Genomic DNA, 23413 nt, shown 5'->3' with positions numbered 1-23413 from the left:
CAATTTCTATTTGCTCTTGAGTTAAAAAACATAAATGTTAGTATAATAAATGATCATCAAAACAACATATTGGGCCTTTCATTAGATGATTTGTAATCACAGTGGTTAAATTGAGAATATGTTGCAATTTATGACAATTTGGCCCTCTAGCATTGACAATAAAATGAAAGGGGCCCTCTCAGAAACCACAGCTGCCCCTCCCATCCCTACATGAAGCAAAAATGTTTAAACTTCCAGGGAAAAAAAAAATGTAGTAGCCCTTTATTTTGCCACACTGAAGTTGTTCGGTGCAGGTTTTTCCCACATGACGTGAACGCAGCCTCAGATGATGAGAATGGGTCATCAGCTGCAGACAGTCAGGTGTGGTCGGTCGGCTGGGAGACATTCCGACCGGAGCGGAGATCCAGAGCACTCCTCCCGGACTAGAACAACGCCTACCGCGGAGCTGTAACCATGAACCACACACTGACAACGAGGAACAACGAAAACTACACGGTGAGTTTTTATTTATGTCTGAGTTCTTTAAAGTTTCCTCGAGAAGTGAGAAGTTTTCTGACGTCCTGGTGTTAGAGTCAGGCTAGGGTCAGGCCCACGGATCGGCACTCCTGAACAAGTGTTACGGTGTAGCTAGTGACCGTGTTAAGTGGTGACTTGCAGCTGTATGCGTCTGCGGTTGTCGTGGAACTGAAGACGTCGAAAACAGAAGTGGGCCGAACCAGAACCTTTAGTTGAAGGATTTTCCTTTCTCATAAACTCATAAACTCTATAAGGTGTGTCTCTGATGAAAATTCAGACTCGAGGACCTTTCATATTCTGTAATGCTGACTACGACAACTACAATCTCATTCGGCTGAAGAATCACCAGTTGACACGGTCTCTCTTCAAACCATAACACCGAACTGGCTAGGAAATCTGGACACGGCAAAGTTTAGTAGCCGTGTAGCAACGGTTCTTCTTATATAAAACACGAATTAACACTCTAATAAATATTAATGATTTCTTCGCTAACAGGGTTAAAGAAGTCAGCGCTTAGTTTTTGACTTTTCCTTCGTTTTATTGTGAAATAACAACAATGACGTTTTAAGTCGGGTTATGCTAGCCAACCGTCCAATGACGTTGTTTTTGATGTTAGCCGAACTGTAGATTACTCTCTGAGACGTTATTAAATCTCATTTTAAGAGTGTTAGAAAGATATTTTTGTAGTTTCCTTAAAAACCAAATTATTTCATATGGAGTTTGGTGTGTACTTCTCTAAAACGACATCGTGTCGGTACAAGGTGAGTTGTCGTCGTAAACACGTCTCCGTTTTAACTGTTATTTTACATGAAATACTGCTACTGCCGTTGTAATATCAGCGGTTCTTTCCAACCGTTTATCCTGACTGTTTTTAACAGTCAGTACCGGATTTCTCCTTCTGTTGCCTGGTTGACCTCCCTAATGTCCTCTAGTCTAAGGAGGCGTGATGCACCAAACTACGTTTAAAATAATAGAAAAATACACGCGATTGCCTCCGGTCAGCATCTCTTAATAAATGTTGTTTGAGTAATAACTGTTAATTAATCTACTGGTGTTCCTCTTTAATTCGTCATAGCTGGAAGTTCAGTGAAACTCTGAAATAAACTTAAATAAATTGATTTTCTCTCTTGTCAAATGCACAACTAAAGGCCTTTATGTTAATATTAACATAGCAGATTTTGGAACTCAAATAGGGCTGGGCAATTAATCGCAAACTAGTTAGATTAAATTGCACTATGGCATGCCGCAATTTTCAAATCGCAGGCAGTGCAATATTACATTAACCTGAAAACTGTCAAAATAGCAGTTTGATACAACCTTTTTTCTTTTTTATGCTTTATACCAGCGTTACTCAACTCTGCTCAACCAAAGAGCCAAATAGTTGAATAACATCTTTGCAAGAGCCACAGTCTAAATGATGAAAAGTGGCAGAAACAGCTTAAGTAGCAATAACAACAAGTTAAAGGTGGCAAAAATGGTCAAAAAGCAACAAAATGGGTGTAAATGGGTAGGAAAGTTGGAAAAAGGGTCAGAAAGTAGCAAACATAGGTAAGAAGTGACAAGAAATGAGGTACAGTTGGCATAAAATGGTCCAAAAGTGGCAAAACCGTGAAAAAAAAAGAGTGAAAAGTGACTAAAATGGGCAAAAAGCAGTCAAGATTGGCTAAAATGGGCAAAAACTAGGGAAGAAAGTGGTATTTAATGACAATAAGTAGCTTAATTGGGTCAAAATGCAGAGAAAAAAGGGTGAAAAGGGACAAAATGGGTAAGAAAAGCAGGGGAAAGTGGTATTAAATGGCAAAAGATAGTCCTTTTAGGCAAAAATGGAATAAAAGTGGAAAAATGGGCAAAAAAGTAGGAAAAAAGTGGTATTCAATGACGAAAGGTAGCACAAATGGGTGAAAAGTGAAAAAAAAGTTTCCCTTTTTTAAGGTTTTCTGGGGAAATAATATTTAAAATTCAGACATAACAGAGCCACATGTGGCTCTAGAGTCACGCGTTGAGTGTCACTACTTTTTACGTTATTCAAACCTTCAAGTATCTTTTTATTTAATTTTAATTCTTACAAAAATCTTACTTTTCTTGCTCATGCATTCATTTTTCTCCATCAAAATAAGAAGAATATGAGAAATGATCATCCCCTTCAATACAGGAATTGATATCAAATTTGCTTTAGTAGCCAAAATGGCAGTAAGATTTTTTTTTTCTAAATTTAGCCCTAGTTTAACTTATCTAATAGTGTACTTGTTATGATATGGAATGATTTCTTGCTGATGTTTGTTAAACAACAGAAAAAATGAGGAACCTAAATAGTCGCATTTCAAATCGCAATATTGCAGGTAGGGCTGGGCAGTTAATTGCAAATTAGATTAAATCGCAATACGGCCTGCTGCAATTTTCAAACCGCAGGAGGTGCAATATTTCTTTAACCTGAAATTTATGTCAAAATACCAGTTTAAAACCCTTTTTTGCAGCAGAGATAGTATGCATTACATATGCAATCATTCAAGTGCCATATTTTTAGAATAATCTACAAAAAAAGTACTTTATTAATTTTTGTATGTTTTTCTTATTAAACATGAGAATGTCATAAAAAAACAATCATTCCCTTGAATACAACAATTCAATACAATTTGCTATATGAGTCAAAATCATCACAATTTGATACTTTTTCAAAATTGTGTTGGTTATTGGATAGAACAACTTATTGCTTGTGTTTTAATACATAAGATGAAGAACTGAATAAATAATTGCTTTTAAATTGCAATTACAATATTGGGGAAAAAAATCGCAATTAGATTATTTTCCCAAATCGTTCAGCCCTAATTTCTGGAGGTGTTTTTTTTCTCAATAGATTTTTAAATTGTAATAATAGAACCTGTAACAGGACAATGATAAGCCCTGCAGACTTTTATATGCACTCAGGCTGTTGGCGACCAAAAATGTCCCATGAAAACCACAATTTTGACCCCCAAGCCATCACAATAAAAAACATGCATTTTATGATATTAAGCTTTGATTATGGAGTCATGGCTTCAAATGTTCAGTTTTTCCTGTTCGTCATGAAATGTCAGCCATTTTCCATATTTGGCGTTAGAGGAGATTGCATTTTTTTATGGTTTCCTATTGGGCGCTGTTATGACAGTCTACTAAAATCTTAATTTAAAGGGGAAATATTACGCAAAAATCACTTTTTAGGCTTTTCTAACACAAACGTGCCCCTGGCCTGTCCAAAATCCCCCCCCCCCAAGAATCAGAAAAAAACCATTCCCCCCTCTCTTTCTGCACCTTTCTGGAATAAGCCGTTCTCAGATTTCCCCTCATGATGTCATGTGGGGAGTTAGCCCCGCCCCCAGGTTTGATTTTTACAAATAGCAGAAATTTTTGCACTTGAATTTGTACTGAAAGGGTTAAATTTCTGCTGCAATCAATGACAGTGCAATTTTCTTTAACCTGAAACATCAAAATACCAGTTTAATAAAAAAAAAATGCAGCCAAGATTATATCCTCTACACATTATGCATGCATTCAGGTTTCTTTTGGGGATTTTTTAAAGTTTTTTTTTTTCTTAATAAAAATCATGCTTTTCTTCTTCATGATTTTTTTTCCATTCAAAACAAGAATATTAAAGAAATGCTTACCCCCTTCAGTATAGTGATTGATATCAGGCTTAAACTCTGTGAGCCAAAATCACAGTTAGATTTTTTTTTTTATATATATAATTGTTCATCCCTAGTTCACTATACCTAATATTGTGCTGGCTGTGATAAAGAATGATGCATTGCTTGTGTTTGTTGAACAACACATTAGATGAGGAACCTAAAAATAATCACATATGAAATTTCAACATTGGGAAAAGAATTGCATTTATATTATTTTTTCAAATCATTCACCCAACATTGCAATTGCAATTTAGCTTGTGACTACTTTATAGGTTCCTCATCTTATAAACCATTCTATGTTATAACACAGAAAGCTATTTCCCTCAAGAAATTTATATCCAATCTGCCAAAATCTACAAATAAATGTTCAAAGATTCAAAGAAAATAGCTTAAAATTAAAAACCTGCCCCACCACCCAAAAAAATCAAATCAGCTTCCCCAAAAATTACAAATGATTTCCTCAAATTTTCATAAAAATACTAAAAAAAAAAAAAATCAAGCCCCCCCCCCAAAAAAAAATCAAATCAACTTCTTAAAAATTTACAAATAAATTTCTCAAATTTTCATGAAATTACCTAAAAGTTTCAAAGCTAATTCCCTCAGAGATTTGAATCAAATTTCCAAAAATTTAAAAATAAATGTTAAAAATTTCCATTAAAATACCTAAAACCTGCTAAACAAATTTCCAAAGAAATTCAAAGCAAATTCCCCAAAATTCAAATCAAATTTCTAAACATGTCGAAATAAATTTCTCAAATTTCTGCAAAAATATCAAAATATTTCAAAGCAAAAATCCCCTCAAAATTCAAATCAATCTAAGAAAAAATTGTCTTATTGCAATTATTTTGTCTTATATTGCAAATGTGATATGAATTGTAATAAAGAAAGTGATGATTTTATGGATTTCTTATTTTTAAGAAAACAAAAATATACAAAAACAAGGAAAGTATAAACTTTTGTCAATCATTCTAGAAAATACTGGCACTTGAATGTTTGCATTATGTGTAGAGCAAACAGCTTTGCTTAAAAAATGTATTAAACTGATATTTCAAAAACACATTTCAGGTCAAAGAAATATTGCACCCTCTGCGATTTGAAAATTGCAGAAGGTCACATTGCGATTTAATTCACATTTCGATTAATTGCCCAGCCCTACATCGGCCTGAGCTGATATTGTAGCTGATGTTTTTTGTGCCCAGTCACTTTCTTGCTGGTACAGAGTTCACTGAACTGCTGATTCAAAGAAGTTTTTGTTGCCGGGCAGAGGAAGTCGCCTGTTTTATGGTCAAACAGTGAAAATGTTGAGTTGACAGTCATGAAAAAACATCAGCAATAGCAACCAGCTTCACATCTGTGTCAGCATCATTTTCGTTAGTACGCTTCTAGTACACTTCTACGAGGCTTAAATATCTCACATTACTTTAGTTTCATTAATAGTAAAGGCGGCCGCAGCCTTTCCTGTTTTCATGGAAAAATGCTGTAATGTTAGCATGCAGCGCTCCTGCTTTAGTTTCTTTTTTAACCTGGTGAGTCAGGAAAAATCTGTGACAGGCGGATTGTCATTGAGTGTGTGATGCTGCTGCCCTGCTAACCCTGTTAAGTTATAGGATGGGGGTGGATAAAGCAGGATGAGGAAGTTATATTTAGGGACTCAGCTGTTGTTTGAGGAGGGAGGTGGCCAAAGGAGGGGCACGCTGTTTTCAACAACTATAAAGTTTATGACGGTACAGTGGCTGATTTCCTCTAACTAACGGTTGATTTCTCTCTCTGTGTTTTTGCTCAGCTCTTTTTAAAGAAGCAAGAAGCGAGAGTCCCGCTCATGTAACGAAACAGGGAACGGCTGACTGTGCACACACCCGCTAGAGGAACTGAGGTGGAAATAAGGGACCAGTTTAAAGGAACCTCAGCAGATGTAACCACCCCTGAACCGGAGTATAAAGGGGAACAGCTCAGTTTCTTTTTCCTAAAGGGATGGAGTTAATGAGTGAGCGGTTTAGGAGCTCAGAGCTTTAACTGGGTTCTTGATCACTTGTCGTCTCACCCGTGTATTTGGCTTTCAGCACCAACCACAGACTCCCTCTGTCATGGAGGCTTCAGTGTCTTAATGCAAAGACTCTTGTGAAATCTTACTGTCGTCACTGAGGAGAAACAAGGGAGTAACACTGACACAACTCTGAGTTTAATGCAGAAATCTGAGTTTCCTTGATTTGGAAATCCCCACACTGGTGTCACTGGGTGGAACTGGAACTAAGGTGGAAGCATGCGCTCGTTCTCCACCGTCAAGAATGAATCATTAGCTCAGAGCTCCTCAGAAAGGCGTCATTTTCTGCTGGCTGCTGTGGTTTCACTTTGAAACCAAAGAAATGAACATTAGCACTGAAACTCAAGGATAAAGCAGAACTGGAAAGGGCCAATTTCAAACTGGAAACGTCCTCTTCTCAGCATGGGAATGCCTGATCGTTGGACGTACGTCACTCAGAGGTCTTAGCATCGGGAGGGGTGAACAAAAACCAAACCAGTAGAGAGATCAAGAAGAGTATCGCCTCCTCCTATGAAACTGATTTTACTGGCAGATCCAGTTAGAGGCCGTCCACATGGCGGGGAAGGACTACAATCATCTCTTTAAGCTGCTCATCATCGGAGACTCCAGTTAGTACTTTTTCATTCATTTAAGGTTCAGATGAAGTCAAAGCATGCTGTTTGTGGAGACCCAGAGTCTGAGATTATAGTAAAGGACAGTTTTGGAGCTTTAAAACATGTTTGATCCAGATTTTCTAATTCATCATCACTATCACTTTTAACTAAAACTATAGCTGGGTATTTTTAACCGAAGCTTGTAAAATAAGTTCATACTGTTATCCCAAAACATATTTTTCTCCCGTGTATTCTTATTGACCAACAGGTGAAGTTTTGAATTATCTCTACTTGTTTGGATTGCTGACTTCCTGCAGTCTTCATCAGAACAGTCACACATTGTCACTATGATGTGTTTATCCGCTGATCCTGCGATCAGACACATCAGACCACTGCAAAAGAGAAAACCACATCATAGGTTGGGGAAACACCTGGGTTATTCATTCAGAGTGCAACAGATGGATTAGGGACCCTATTCAGATTCAGGACTATGGACCGGGGTGAGGGGGATTACCTACATGTTGCCCCACACCTGGGATACTGTCCTCCAGAAAGACAGGGGGCGTGGTAGGACGATCAGAAAGTCAGCTGATAAGATCATGTGACTCCTCTGAGGAAGAATGCAGGAAGTCAGCAGTGGAAGCATGTCAGGTGTAGTTTCTCAAAGCCAGTTTTAAAGAATCCACATAAATATCCTCTGCATGCAAGCAGGATTTACCCACAATCCAAGGTGAAGCTGGACGGGTAAAAGCAGCACCATAGAATATGATTATATTATATAATAGTGATTATGTGATGAAGTTATAGCATATTAGACATAGGGCTGAACGATTTTGGAAAATAATCTGATGGCGTTTTTTTCCCCGTTATGGTGATTTGATAAGCAGCTGTGCCTTAACCCTTTATGACCTACCGTAGAACAAGTCCACCAGAGCGTATCTTTACATTTTTACATTCTGTAGTGCCATTTTTTGGAGTATTTGAATTGGCTTTATATCAATACAACCCTTAGAACCCAAATTGTAATGATTTGTGATAAGTCTATAGCAGGGGTGTCAAACTCAGTCACAGCAGGGACTGGATTCTGGATTCAGGACTAACCTGAGGGCCCAACAGGGTCACCTTTTGAACCAGAAACTGTCAACCTTGTTTCACCGGTAATAAAATATATAGAAAAAAAACTTGGCACTGAAGATAAATGATTGTAACATGTAAAAAGATAAAAAGATAAGTTTAAAGGCTCACAATCTGAGAAAAATAAATTCATTAGTTCAAAAAGGTCAAAACATGAAATTGAAGTTGAAAAATGTTATTTTTAATGGCAAATATATTAGAGAGAAAGTCAAAATCACGAGTTTAAAAGGTCAAAATATGAAATAAAATTTGTAATCATGAAATCAAAAGTCACAATATGATTCAAAATTTAAAATTGTGAGTCTTAAAGATCAAACTATGGGATTATGAAGAAAAGCCTGGAGTTAAAAATATGAGCTAAAATACAAAATAATTGGTTAAAAAGGTCAAAATATCACTTAAAAATTAGAATTATGAATCTTAAAGCTCAAAATATTATGAGAAGTCAAAATTATGAGTGTAAATGCTCAAAGTATGAAATTAAAAGTCAAAATCCTAAGTTTGAGTCCTAATTGTGAGATGCTCAATTGAAAATGTGAAATTAAAACACAAATTAATTTCTCTTCCCACATTCCTGACTTCTTATCTAAATATTTTTACTCCTTACTTTTTCAGATTTTGTGACTTAACAAGGAAATCTTAAATCATCAAGGATACGTTCACATTTTTATACTTGAGGAAATCTGCAGACCTCAGACTGATGGGCCAGTTAGAACAGAAATATGAGACCATCCTGCGGGCAATTTAACTGTTCCATGGGCCGGATTTGGACCCCGGACTTTGAGTTTGACACCTGTGGTCTATAGTAACAAATTAAATTGCTCAAAAGTGCAAAAAAAAAACCCCACAAGAAAAATGAAAAGCATTTTTTTACACATTTTTCTGAATACAGAGATGTCACAGCTGTATCCCTCAAAATTGTGATTGTAAGAAAAGGTGCACAAGATCATTTCAACCCACAAAAAATTGTTTCTAGTATGTTCATAACTTCATTTTTGAAATACACTCATCCTCATAAACTCTGGCATAAAGAAAAATAGAATGAAATTGTGCTTAATTTGCAAAAAGACAGCATCTTTTAAGAAAATAAACTGTTTACAGTAGTGAAATCAAATCTCTAAGTGTACCAGATAGTTTTGAGCATACATGTGTTTGGAGAAGAACATGCTAAACAATAACAAGTGACTCATGACCTGCAAGAAAACAACACAGTTAAAGCCCGGGTTATATTAAATTATATTGTTTAGATGTGTGCACTTGGTACTACATTTCTGCAACAGATGGACGAATATTTCTAGAAGGAAACAGAACTCTGGAACACATTGAATGTGTGATGTGTTCATTTTACTCCTCCAGTTTTATATGCAAAGAGATTTATTGCTCTCATTTGGTTACAATTCTACCTGCGGGTAAAGATAGAAATGCAAACAGGAGCGCCGGCGATCCCGTAGGTTTAAAGGGTTATCTCTCTTTAGTCCTAAACAAAACAAACAATTCTCTAAAGATATCTCATTCTGATGATTTTGGTTCATATTGCAAATTGGATATGGGCTGTTGCATTGAAGGGTTTTTGTCATTTTCATATTGAAAAAAATTACTAAATGAAGGGAGGATTTTTTGTAGAATATTCTTAAAAAAGGATGATTGCATGATATGTCATGCATAACATCTCTGCTGCAGGTTAAAACTGGTATTTTGACACAAATTTCCGGTCAAAGTAATATTGCAGTTTAATCTAATTTTCAATTAATTGCCCAGCCCTAGTTAGACGCTACTGCGTAAAAGTTGAACAATGCTGTTGTCGGTATCTTCTCCAGTATCGAATGGGTGTGACCATTCCTATGACGTAACCTCCAACACTCGCTCGCCTGTTCCAAATGTGTGTTTAATATTTACCAGGGTGGATTCTGGCCTCGCCCCCGTGGGACCAGACTCAGAAGGATCCTGGACTTTTAGAAACAGCAACTAAAAAACATCACCTGCTGGTCAATAAGAAAACATGAGGAAACAAAGATAGTACACAGTATAGATGTGGATATTTATCTTCTGTAAAGAAATAACAAACGGTTACCACAATAGTAGAACTGTGATGTGATTCTAGTCAAAATTAAACAACACTGAAGCTCTATTGATGCCCTATGTGGCTAAAAATGTCGTATTCAATCATCAAATATTTTAGACAAAATCCCCTCACACTGTCATCCCAAAAATATGGGATGAGTCCAGCCACATTCCCTCCCTTTCACTAGTAAAAAGGCATTTTCTTCTGTGCCTGAAATCTGAGTGAGCTTATTATACCCGATTTATTGCACTCATTGTATCCCACAATGCATTGTGAACAACTAATGGCTGTGCTGGACTGTGAAATTTCTGATGACTAGTTTCCGCACAGACGTTTGCGGCCCGCTCTCCGCTCTGTGGTTCCCTGTGAACCTCCTCACCTCGTATCAGCCGTGTGTATGTTTAGTCAGTTTCATTTTACAGAAATCCCATCTGAGAACTGAAACGAGCCCTGGAGGTTTTAGAGGACCTGAGAGGCTGGTAATGTTGTCAGACCAGGATCAACCGTGACTCACTTAGTGATCCTGATTCTTATCAGCTGGCAGTTTGAAGAGAGGTCTGTGGGGATCTTTTAGTTTTTCCACCTGATGCTCTTACATTTGAAGCTTTTAGTTGTTCTGTAAAGTCTGATTGGTTCAGAATCCTTTAGCTGAAGGGAAACGATAAGGATGGACGTTGGATGGTCAAAATAAGGAAATATCTGCTGGTTTCAGCTTCTAAATTGTGCAGATTAGCTACTTCTCTTTGTAACTTCAGTAAAAGATCTTTGATCAGGTGTTTGTCAAAGCAGATGAGACGATTTTGACATTTTGGTTGGACATTGTGTAAATGTACTGTTCATTAAATCAGCAGTGGAGATACTATTGCTCTGTTGGGCTTGCTGTGAGAAATTCTATGGACAACTCGTGACAAATCTTTACAGTACAAAAGCATGAGTCGAGGCTTTTTTTGCCCTTTTGTCTTTTTGGGTCTTAATTTGTTGTTTTCCGAGCCATCGACCGTTCAAACTCTAGTCTGATCATCCAGAGAAACAGAGTGAGGAAAGCTTCCTTTAACCGCTCTTCTATTGACTCTTCAATGTTCCTACAGCCGTATTTATAAAAAGTGCATTTGCAATCGGATTTCCCTGAAATCAGGGATTTTGCCAGGCTGTCTGATCTAGTCTGAGCGTCAGACAGGGGACCTGAGTGCTGAGTCATTCGAGGCCGACCTGCAGAGAGTTATTTTTGTGCAGTGATTAGATTTCCATCAGTGTGGCCTACACTGAAGCCTTGACATAATCTGGAGCATTTGCTCCAGCTGATTGTCATGTAAACATGTAAACACAGCGCACATGCTTTAACAAGCATTCATGATGAGTGTGGATGCAGGTTTAGCTGCTGATTAATTCACCTCTTAAATGATGCTTCCAGGAAACTGCTCATTTCTTCCGATAGTTTTTGGCTCTTGGATACAAGGTTATTTGCAGATGGCGTCACGCAGCAGCGGGGAACACCTGTTAGAGGACAGGAAGTGAAACTCTAGGAAAGGAGGAAACTCTACCAAAAGACCATGTTCAGAGCTCTTTATGACTATGCCAAGTGTTTTAAAATGCAAAAATACAAACATCTTAATTCTTAAGCTACTTTTGTTTCCTGAAAGTAGGGAAATTTTCAGGCAAAAAACCTCAGAGAAATGGCAGTAGACACGGATTAAAAAGCCTCAGTTTAAAACCTAGACAAGCGATGTCACACAACACTCCTGTGTAGTCTGTTTCCACAAAGTGGTCCGATTTGGTTCAGTCCAGTTCTTTCCTGGTTCAGCACATCAAACTCTGATCTTACCCGGGTTTCCTCAGCTGATGTCCATCCAGTCTCTCTTATTGTGATGGGAAATCTGTTTATAGACATCCAGATCATTTGGCTCCCAAACGGCTCTTTATTTGGTACCAGCTTTCCTTTTTAAATTTAGTTTGTATAAGGAAAAAGGATGGAGGAAAGGACACTGGCACTCAAACAGGAGCTAGCTACATGAAAGAGCCGTTTCATAGAACAGGCTCGTTCATGAACGGCTCATCATTACTCGGTCTCTCACCCCACGAGGTTTATTCTGTTGACAGCACATCACTGCTTCAATTAAAAGCATATTTATGACCAAAATTTAGATGTTAAAGGGGCTCAGCTAGCCTCTGAGCTCAGTACTAGACTAGACTCTGGTCTCCATTCATCTGGATAGACGAAACTAGACACTAGAATTAGGACTGAGTAGTTTGTGATATTGTTCGCCTCCACATCCTGTAAACCTGTTAAACTGTGGAAAGTTGCAGGGGTATCAGAACACTGTAGTTTAGTATTAAATAAATATGTCAAGGGTTGTTTAACCCCACTACACACTTGAAACAAGAACTTTCCTTCCACGTTAAACCATTTTATTTAGAGCAGTTCTTGTTTTAGAAAAGGTGCTGACCTTGCACTTTATCCTGAACAAAGGCTAGTCTCAAATATGTTTGTATTTGTGCTTCAAAAACAAGATTTTAGTCAAGAGAATGATGAAGTTTAGTATGAGGGGAAAAACCTCCTCCAGACAACCCAGTATAACGTTTACAGGATGATGTTTCTGACAAATGCTGTAGCAAAACCTGGATGCTGGTCTGGACAGTCTTCCTCATCATGAGCCATGCACAGAGGAGCCTGTTCAGTTTCACATGTACAGATGTTTTTTGGTTGCAGCAATGTAAAAACTCTTAAGAGGAAGATTTAGTGCAGAGTGAGTTTTTATCAATGTAAGTCTGTCTGATTGTCTAAATATACACGCCACTTTTTCTGCCGTTTCTCTGCTGCTCATTTTTAGAGCCATATGGAGAAGATCATCTGTTGTAAAAGATGCCTTTGTTTCTTATAAAGAGGCCAGAAGGAGGGCGCTTTCTCTGAAGCCAGTACTTTGTAATGGTCTTTATTTGAGACACTAGCAGGAGCTTTGAGACTGAGACGTTCATTAAGGAGATATAGAGAGAGGAAAATGCATAAATGATAGTAAAATCCAGAGTTTTTAAAACTATTGTGGCATCATTTTTGTAGAAGCCTGAATGAAAGGACAGGACCAGTAATATGCATGTTCCACATGGTCATTTTAGGGATATTTGTGCCATTCAGAGTCATGGAAGTTCAGGTTTACAGAAAGTCTAGGGCTAGGAGGAGGAAAGGGAGGGGGTGTTACTGTTCTCAGTTTCTGCAGTGGTTCCTGTGAGCCTTATCTTTGCTCCACCTTGTTTTTACAAACCAGTCCAAACATTTAAACCTTTAAGTCATTTATCCTTTCTGATCTCCTCCATCCATACACACCATCCCGCAACCTTCAATCTTCAGACACCGGCCTACTTTCCATGCCCAAAACCAAACTCCGAACTTATGGAGACAGAGCCTTCAGTGCAGCTCCCACCCTCTGGAACACTCTTCCTGCAGACATTCATAGCGCTCCATCTCTGGACATTTTCAAAAAAACGTCTCAAGCACCACCTGTTCACCACAGCCTACAGTCTTCACTAAACCACCTCTTACACTCATCCTACCCCTCACATAGTTTGTCCATGTATATGTGTTCCTGTAAAGCATCCTTGGGTTTCTTGAAAGGCGCTATATAAATTCAAGATATTATTATTAATATATTATTAATTATGCACTGATTAGTCAGGTTCGCCACTCCACTTCAGCCTTCTACCAGGTTAGGGGTTAAGGGTCATATATTTTAACCCTTTAAGACAGTGGTTCTCAACTGGTCTAGAGCTAGGACCCACCACCACCTCCTTGTCAACCAATCGTGACCCAGATTTCTGAAACCATCCAATCATTGCCAAGTGTTTTTGATGAAAAATGCATTTTGGACCCTTAATGGAAGGAAACATGAATGAACAAAGAGAAAGAGCAAACAAACATGTTTGAAGAAGCATCATTACTGAAGGACATGCATGCATATATTTTATTTTACTAAATTTACCTCAGAGACCATGGGAATTTGGTAATTTCTCAAGGAATTTTGCATTATCTCAGGGAAACCAGTTTTATCATAGGGGTTAATGAGTTGAAATTTAGAGAAAAGACCTAGATGTGCTCGTTATCACTTGATATAAAAACTTGATAAAAATATATGGATGAACTGTATGTCCAAACACTTTGAAATACTTTTTGCCAAATTTTTTTTTTTTTCCTGGCACTGGAAGGAGCTTTGCAACCCACTTTTGTGTGCTGACCCACCAGTGAGAACCACTGCTTTAAGACAAGTTTATATCGGTCTCAGGGGTCCCCAGAACATGCCTGTAAGTTTGTTGCTGTAAAATCGCTCCAGTATTGGATTTCTGCATGTCTAAAAACCCCTCTGTTTCAGCGCTGCTCAGAATGAGCCGTTTCTGTGTCTGTGGCTTTAAATGTTAATGAGCTGTCTGACTCCGCCCCTGACCATATCCCTCTCAGGAAATGGATTTGGCCTAATAGATGTGGCTCTCCTAAACAGGAGAGGAGGGCAGAACTTTCTTCCCAGCAGGGAGGGCCAACAGAACCTGGGGGCGGGGCTAACTCCCCACATGACATCATGAGGGGAAAATCTGAGAACGGCTTGTTTCAGCACACATTTTTGAAAGCTGGAGGAAGAAAGAGGAGGAGGGAATGGACTTTTCTGATTTTTTGGGGGGGGGGGGGGTTTGGACAGGCAGGGCGTATTTTTGTTAGAAAAGCCTGAAAAGTGATTTTTAAATAATATGTGACCCTTAAAAATGCAATAATCCAGCAGTTTAACTTTCTTGTTTTCTTCTTGGGTAACAGAAAGAGCTTCAGATCAGACGCCTCAGGATCCATTACTACCTCTTTAAAAGCAAATCATGCTCCAAATGTTTTAAGTGTTTTAATAATAACCTAAAGTTTTGATGAGAAATGGGGCAGATATGAACACAATGTAATGGAGCAAAAAGGTGCAGACGTGTCCTTCAAAATAAAAGCACATTGTTACACATTTGTCCGGCGGCCGTCTGAAAATGGTTTTGCAACCCACTTTTAGTTCTAACAGTTGAGAACGAAAGCATAAGATGATAAACATTATCTTGTTGTGACGAATAATCACATGTAAAATCTTGTGAGTAATATTTTATCAGGCCTCTGCATCTAGTTAGTCAACTCTCCTGTGAACAAGTTTCAGCAGGTTTTATGGTTTTGTTCCCTGTCATATCTCGTTCATTTCCAGTAATCTTGAACTTGCCTTACTTTAGTTTTCCTGCTCTTTGTGAATTTTTTCTGACTTACTGGAAGCAGACTGTCAGTCAGCACAGGGTGGTTTTATCTTTCTAAACCATACCCTAACTGGCTCTTCCTGATTGGTCACATTCATGTCCTCAAAGAGACCTGCTCACTTATCTTTCCTCTGATCGGTTTCTCTTTCAGACGTGGGGAAAAGCAGCCTGCTGCTCCGATTTGCAGACAACTCCTTCTCTGGTGAGTTACAGCAGTTTTATACCAGCCAGTAAAGTGAGTATACCCCCATCAGCCATCCCAGTAAATCAGTGCATTCCATACAGAAATAGTGACACATGAGGCTCCACCTTAAAGCAGAGAGGTAACGTTTGATCAGGTCACGTCAGGTGTCTCCCTGCAGAGCTGTTCTTACCTGTCAGGACTTCAACAGAGGAAACATGAGGCAACGTGAAGATATTTCTGTAGTTACATCCTCCTTCTGCAGCAGACATATCATGAAGAACATAACAGAGATGATCCGTGTGGTCTGATGTGGATTAAAAAATCAAATACCAGATATTAGGGCTCAGTCTTTTTTCTGACTTTTACCCTTGGTCTTTAAGTGCCCCCTTTGGCCCTTGAACCAGAGGGAAACCTTCCCCTGTTAAATGGGACAACCTCTCATGTTCCTGAGCCAGCATTTACAGAGCTGTGAAACAGTATTTAGCCTTTCCTTCTCTCTTATTGTCACACTTGATGATCTGAACCATTTGATATTAGACAAAGATAACCTGAGTAAATACAAAATGCAGTTTTTCAAGGATAATTCCATTTATTTAGGGAAAAACTACCTGACAAAGTGAAGCAGGCTAAAGATCTCCAACACATCATGACGCCATCAAAGAAATTCAAGAACAGATGAGAAACAAAGTCTCTGACAACTATCAGTCTGGAAACACTTACAAAGACATTTCTAAGGCTGTAGGACTCCAGCCAACCATGCTGAGAGCCATTATCTACAAATGGAGAAAACTGTGAACAGTGCTAAACCTTCCCAGGAGTGGTCGTCCTACCAAAATGACTGAGAGCACATGGACAACTCATCCAGGACGTCCCAAAAGAACCCAGAACAACATCTAAAGACCTGTGGGCCTCACTGACTCAGTTAAGGTCAGAGTTCATGATTCAACAATCAGAAAGAGACTGGGCAACAGTGGCATCATGGGAGAGTTCCAAGTTTAAAACCACTGCTGACCACAAAGAACACAAAGGCTCGTCTCACATTTGACTAAAAACATCCTGATGACCCCAAAGACTTCTGGGAAATGAGTACTGACCAGACAAAAATTTTGCAAGGTGTTCGTCCCGTTCCATCTGGAGTCAAACTAAAGCAGCATTTGATATAAAGAACCTCAGACCAACAGTCAGACATGGTGGTGGTAGTGTGATGATCTGGACCCGGACCTGAACCACTAGAACCATGAATTGTACTCTCTATCAGAAAATCCTGAAGGAGAATGTCCAACCATCAGTTCATGACCTCAAACTCAAGGACACCTGGGTTATGGAGCAGGACCATGATCCCAAACACACCAGCAAGTCCACCTCTGAGTGGACTAAAGGCTAAGTAAAGGTTCTGGAGTGGTCTAGTCAAGGTCTGGACTTAAATCTGACTGAGATGCTCTGGCAGGACCTTAAACAGGCCGTTCATGCTGGAAAACCCTCCAAAGTGGATGAATGAAAACAGCAAATGTTAAAGAGGATTCACAAGGAATTCTGGGAGAGTTCCCATAACAGTCAGTTTTGCTTATGCCTCTAGAAAATGTCAAACTGAAGGGCCATGTAGTCCCACCCCTCCATTCAACAAGAACCAGGACACTACCCTTGGACATGAACGTGCAGAATATTCTAACAATGATAATAATGCATTTTATTTATCAGCAAAGTTAAAACAGCGCTCATAAATAAGATGCATCAATATATAAATAACAGTGAATAAAAAGGTTAAAATCTCATGTGTGGAGAGCAAGTGTGAATCAGGACTGAGCCGACATTAAGGCTCAATCTCAAGACCAGAGAAAAGAAACCCAGGTTGTTAAATAAAAAATAACCTTGATTGATAGCTGCTGCTTGAGGATTTAATCCAGTTAATCTTAGTCTGATGAAATATCGTTCTGATTTCCACAGGCAGCTACATCACCACCATCGGCGTGGACTTTAAGATCAGAACAGTGGACATGGATGGAGAACGGGTCAAGCTGCAGATCTGGGACACAGCGGGGCAGGAGAGATTCAGAACCATCACATCAACGTAATAACACAGGACAGATCTTATTATAGGCCCTAGCTCTCTCTTCATCCTCGTAGCCATGTCTCATCCTCTCTCCTCTCTGTCTGCAGCTACTACAGAAACACCCACGGGGTCATCATCGTTTACGACGTCACAAATCCAGAGTCGTTTGTCAATGTGAAGAGGTGGTTAAATGAAATCTCCCAGAACTGTGACAACGTCTGCAAGATCCTGGGTGAGTCAACTGTCAATCCGAGGGTTTTTTTAATTAGAAAGGATGCATCAATTTATCATCAACATTAGCCGATATCAGCCCTGAGGACAAACAACCAACAGTAAATACTAGGGCTGAACGATTTGGGAAAAAAATCTAAATGTGATTTATTTTTTTTTACTCAACGTTGCGATTACAATTTAACGTGATTATTCTTAAGGTTCCTCATCTTATAAACCTTTCTATATTATAACACACAAAGCTATTTTCCCCAGAAATTTATATCCGATCTGCCAAAATCTACAAATAAATGTTCAAAATTTCTAAGAAAATAACTAAAAATAAAAAAAAACACCCAACCACCCAAAAAAATCAAATCAAATTCCCCAAAAATTACAAATGAATTCCTCAAATTTTCATAAAAATACTAAAAAAAATCAAAGCACCCCCCAAAAATCAATTCAACTTCTTAAAAATTTACATAAATTTCTCAAATTTTCATGAAATTATTTAAAAGTTTCAGAGCTAATTCCCCTAGAAATTTGAATCAAATTCCCCAAAATTTACAAATAAATTTATCAAATTTTCAAGATACTTTAAATTTTGAAAGCAAATTTCCCCTCCAAAATTCAAATCAAATTCCTAAAAATGTCAAAATACATTTAAAAAAATTTCTAAGCAAAATCTCCTCAAATTTCCAATCAATTTAACAAGAATGTTGCAATTATTTAAAATAATTTAAAATAATTATTTTTTCCTATATTGCAAATTTGATTATTATAATGAAGGGAGTGAGGATTTTATGGATTTCTTACTTTTAAGAAGACAGAAATATACAAAAACAAGGAAAGTAGGAACTTTTACCAATTTTTCTAGAAAATATTGGCACTTCAATGTTTGCATTATCTATAGAGCAAAACGGCTCTGTTTAAAAAAATGTATTAAACTGATATTTCAAAAACACACTTAAGGTCAAAGAAATATTGCACCCTCTGCGATTTGAAAATTGCAGAAGGTCACATTGCGATTTACTCTACATTTTGATTAAGTGCCCAGCCCTAGTAAATCCTGCAGGATGAACAGATATCAGCAGCTGATGAGTCAAAGATTTTTCCTTTGGTGCTGGATCTGCTGGACAGACTCTGATCTGTTTTTAAAAGCTAATTTTTACAACTGTTACATTTTCCCTTTTCCTTTATTTTGGTGTCAAGGATGAATAAATACTTAAACGTGTGGAATTACTCTAGCAGATCACTTCAGCCCCCAGCAACAAAACAAAGGACATGCGAAGCAAATGGATGTGATAAGTGTGTCTCCTTTATTTGTGCTGACCAAGCCGGGATTGTTTTTATTTCTCCTGATTTTCTCTAAAGCAGTAAAAGCTTTCATCAGCACTTTTCTCTGAATCAACAGATTCCATTAAACCAAACAGTATTTCTGCTTAGCAGACAAAATAGTCTGCTGATTCCTTAACCTGTTTTTTTTTTTTTTTTTTGCAATGTACAAAAATATAGACAAACACAGTGTTAAACAGAATCTATGTTGGAGCTAGTACTTTACAGCGCTCAATGGACCTGTACACTGCAGCTATCATGGTTTTTACCACAGTTTAGCTCATTTATGTGGCATGCACCATAATAACATGAGAAAACCTTTTTCAGTAGTCCTAAAATAAAGTAAAAATCATGTTTTTGCCTTCCTTTCTATCTCAGTTGGAAACAAGAACGACGACCCCGCCAGGAAACAAGTGGACACGCAGGACGCTGTACGTTTTGGAGAGTCAGTCGGGGTCCGAGTGTTCGAGACCAGTGCCAAAGAAAATATCAACGTAGAAGAGGTGAAATTTACTGATTTGTTCTGTTTTCTGATTACCTGGAAATGTTAATGATGTCTGTTGGCATGCATAAAGGCATGGTTTTATTTTATAAAGTCAGGCTGTCTGTTGTACCTTTCAAAATAAAATCAAAAGCAAAAATATATTAAAAAAAAAGAAAGTTGTACTCAGTGGTAATTAAAACCCTAGTAAATGACATATTAGACCTCAGTGAACCTTAACATGATTAAACTCACAAATGTTAGCGCTTTGGCTGTAAACTTTTCAAAGAAGTGTGCAAAAACAATTAAAGCTCAGTTTTATTAGCATAGCAGTGCTAGGCTACTTCCAGAACTTTCTGGTTTCCAGGCACCAGACCACCATTAAGACTTTTTCTGGTGAAATAATAGAAATAATATGCAAGTTTCTTTCAATCATTTGATATAAAGCACCTAAAAAAGCACAAATTGCTCCTTTAATTTATAAAAAGCCTGCGTTAGAAAGTTGAGGTTAAGATTCACGTCGACCAATGACTGCAGCTGTAGAACATCCTCCTATAACTGGATGCTGTTGTGTGCACAGATGTTCATGGCGTTCACTCGCATGGTTCTCCGGGCCAAGAAGCAGAGCCAGAACCGAGCGGAGAGGGAGCGCGAGCGAGAGAAAGACATGGTGAACATCAACGCCCAGAGAGACCGAGACCGCAGGAAGAGAGGGAAGAAGTGCTGCTGAGACTGGGACACGAACCAAAGCAACTCGGCGCTCATCGCAAGGAAACACGAGGGAAACCGGTGCCTTAGGAGAGGAGACGAGAGGAGAGGAGAGGAGAGGAGCGGGGTTTAATCCTTCAGACGTGAATGTTAAAAACTCTGAGGTTCGCTGTTACCACGCCGAGTTCAACCTAACAGGACAGAGGTCAGTGAACGTAACTGAGAAATATGGAGGAATAGTCCATCTGCACTGACTCATGCAGCAGCCTGGAGGTTCCAACAGTTAAAGGACCATTCTGGTGTTTTTGAATTTGAGCTGCAGTTACTACCAACCACACTGAAAGTTAAAGCTCGTTTGTAGCTTAAAGGCATCTCCAATATGAAGGGTCTATGTCCACAGCCGCTGTTGTTTTTGCACTGACCAGTCAGAATCAGAAAGGGGCGAAGGATGTGAATTGTCTTTTCAAGGATGAGGTTTCAGGTCTACAGCTGCTGCACACCAGAAAAGGGTTTTTTTTCCATTGTCTTCATGTTTTCTGTAGATTTTTCCTTGAAAAGTTTACATGGAGCACATGGAGCTGTTTATTAGCAATGCTCTGATTACTATTGACAAAAACAAAGTCCCTATCAACTATAAAAACCACCAAGAATCACTCTGAGACAGGGTTGTGGACGCTGTCGGTGTAAAAACTAGCGGCTGTGGACTCAGACCCTAACTGTCTTATTTATCACAAAATCCTCTGTTAATATTCGTGATCACCAGAGGAGGAACGCTGACATTTTAAATGACCGACAACATGAGGTTAAATTATTCACTTAAAATGGGGAAATCTTCAGATTTTCTCTCATATTTATGCTCCACAGAGGATGATTCTTAATATTTTAGATTCTCTGTTTCCCTGAAATACAAGAGCCAAATTGCACTATTTCATAACACCGATGCCCCAAAGATAGTCTATTTATCGGACCCACCACTAGGGTAAAATCTCAACTTATAAGCAAAAATATTCAGGTCAAATTAATGTCAGAAATTTCCCTCTATTATGATTTTTACCTCTCAAAAGCATGGGTACTTACAGGATTCTTCAGCCTCTCTTTAAGGCCAAACTGGGCAAAAAGTTTCAATTGAAACACATTAAATTTAGAGCTTCAACATTTCTTACAAATTACTAAATATAAGCCTCCAAAATTAGCTTGATCTTTTTTTGTGTGTGTACAGTAAAATCTGTCTTGAAACACAAAGATGTACCGTTCAAATTAATGTCAGACATTTTCCTCTCAGTATTTTGATTTTACCTCTAAAAAGCACAGATATTTACAGGATTCCTAAATCTTTCTTTAAGGCTAAATTGGGCGAAACGTTGCATCTGAAATAACAAAATTCATGAGCTGCAAGATACCAATAAATTAGGAGCTCTCTGTCTTGCTCTCTGGTTTAAACACCTCTAGGATATTTCTTAGAACTACATAATGTAAGCCTCCAGAATCAGCTGAATTATTCTTGTTTTGAGGTAAAATCTCAAACATTTATAGGTCATATTAGCATGAAATTGTCCTCTCAATATCAATCTTTTTCAAGGGTAAAAACCTGAAAATGATCAGGATTCTTCAGCCTTTCTTTGAGGCAAAACCGGCCAAAAAATTTCAACTAAAAAACACAATAATCACCGCCAGGATATCATGACATTTAGAGCTCATTTCCTTGCAGGTCTGATAAAAACATGTCTAAAACACATCCCAATACAAGTCTAAATTTTTTTCTGTTTTTGCTCATAGTTTTCTCTTAACATTAAAGCCTTTGAGATAGGAATACTAATATTTTCAGTGACCTATGACCTTTTCATCAGCACCACCACCAGGGTTAAAATCTCAGCTGGAACACACAAATATTCTGGTCAGCTTAATATGAAAATTTCCATCAAATATCTGTGCTTAACAAGAGAACAATCCTGATATTTCTGCCTTAAACTTTAACAGACATGCACGATAAACATCAGCATGAAATAAAAGGAGCCGAGTCTCCTGTACTTCTAATTTTAAGGCTCCAAACTCTGGCTTAACTGTTGTTCTTTTCGTTCCTTTCATTAGGAAGTTCTTTCTTAATATTAAGATGATGCATTCTTATATTTTAGCAGTCTATAGCATTTGTATCTGGACTGTAATTTCTCTAAATATCCATGCCTTTCACATGTAAAAAATGTAATATATCTAGGAATCCTCTGCCTTTCTTTTAGGCCAAATTGGACAAAAACTCTCAACTGAAACGCACAATAATAACCAGACGAACACCATGAGATTAGAGCTCATGCCCCTCTTGTTTTAACACCTTTAGGCTATTTCTAATTGTCAAGAAAGCCTCACAGACATGTGGAGGCTGATTTAAGTCCATCAGATGTCTTGTGAGTTGTTTTTTTTTGTACCTTAACCATAACTCAAGGGTAAACTTGTTTATTAATAATTAAATGTGTGGATGTTCTGGCTTCCAAGAGGATTGTTTCTAAACATCTAGATGACCTTCTGCTCGTCCTTTTTTGCATCAACAAGTAGATTTTTTCACTTGAACACAAAAAGGCTGCAAATAACAGGCAGATGTCGACTGTAGACATCCTGCTGTAGACAATCCATCACACATTTTGCTCTTCTTTCCAAACATGGTGAAAAACCAGAGCTGGCATGATGTAGCTGAACTCTGAAGTCTCCGCGGGTTGATTTGAAGGCTGAAACCCATTCATAAACCAGAAACAATCTTCCTCTAAAGAGTGTTGGTTAGTGAGGTCTAAAGCGAGTTAGATTGTGGTGAGAGGATCAGAAACACTGGGATGGTTCTTTAATTTTGCACTAGAGAGCCGCTGTAATGGACCGATGGTTTTATTTCTGTCTTAATCCAGTCGAGTATTTTACCACTGAAAGGGAAACTGGTCACAGTAGCTTACAGCTGTGACCTACTAACGGTGTGATGAGTGCGATCTGTTCGCCTTATTTCACTCTGAATGAGGCCAATAATCCTCCACTAAAGTGTCAAACCTCAAACCTAAAATGTTCCTGTTATTAAGATGTCTTTGTTGTTTTTTTAATGTAAATCTCTGTTGCCTAGCAAACATGTCCAAATGCAAATAAAGCAATAAATCCTGAGCTCTCTGTGCCTAAATCTTTGTCAGGAAATCTTTTAGGACCTTAATTTTAA

At 38.2% G+C, this 23413-nt stretch overlaps 1 protein-coding gene across 1 annotated transcript; it reads left to right on the top strand.

Annotated features, from left to right (window-relative positions):
- Window positions 1–327: 327 nt before the first annotated feature.
- Window positions 328–23361, top strand: si:dkey-16l2.16 (ras-related protein Rab-35). The gene is made up of 7 exons (XM_041778024.1): window positions 328–495; window positions 5962–6827; window positions 15413–15463; window positions 17390–17513; window positions 17603–17727; window positions 19419–19543; window positions 20102–23361. Exons 2-7 carry the CDS (start codon window positions 6773–6775, stop codon window positions 20249–20251), a joined length of 630 nt encoding a protein of 209 aa, XP_041633958.1. The 5' UTR covers window positions 328–495; window positions 5962–6772; the 3' UTR covers window positions 20252–23361.
- The last annotated feature ends 52 nt before the right edge of the window (window positions 23362–23413 follow it).

This window comes from Cheilinus undulatus, linkage group 21 (genome assembly GCF_018320785.1).
Source record: "Cheilinus undulatus linkage group 21, ASM1832078v1, whole genome shotgun sequence".
Lineage (NCBI taxonomy): Eukaryota > Metazoa > Chordata > Actinopteri > Labriformes > Labridae > Cheilinus > Cheilinus undulatus.
This window is presented reverse-complemented; position numbering and strand designations above follow the sequence as displayed.

Bases quoted from the DNA above. Each gene is read 5' to 3' on its own strand.
- si:dkey-16l2.16 (XM_041778024.1), top strand. From the start codon at position 6,773: ATGGCGGGGAAGGACTACAATCATCTCTTTAAGCTGCTCATCATCGGA. The intron at 6,828-15,412 runs GTTAGTACTTTT...TTTCTCTTTCAG, and splicing joins GCTCATCATCGGAGACTCCA to ACGTGGGGAAAAGCAGCCTG. The intron at 15,464-17,389 runs GTGAGTTACAGC...TGATTTCCACAG, and splicing joins TGCAGACAACTCCTTCTCTG to GCAGCTACATCACCACCATC.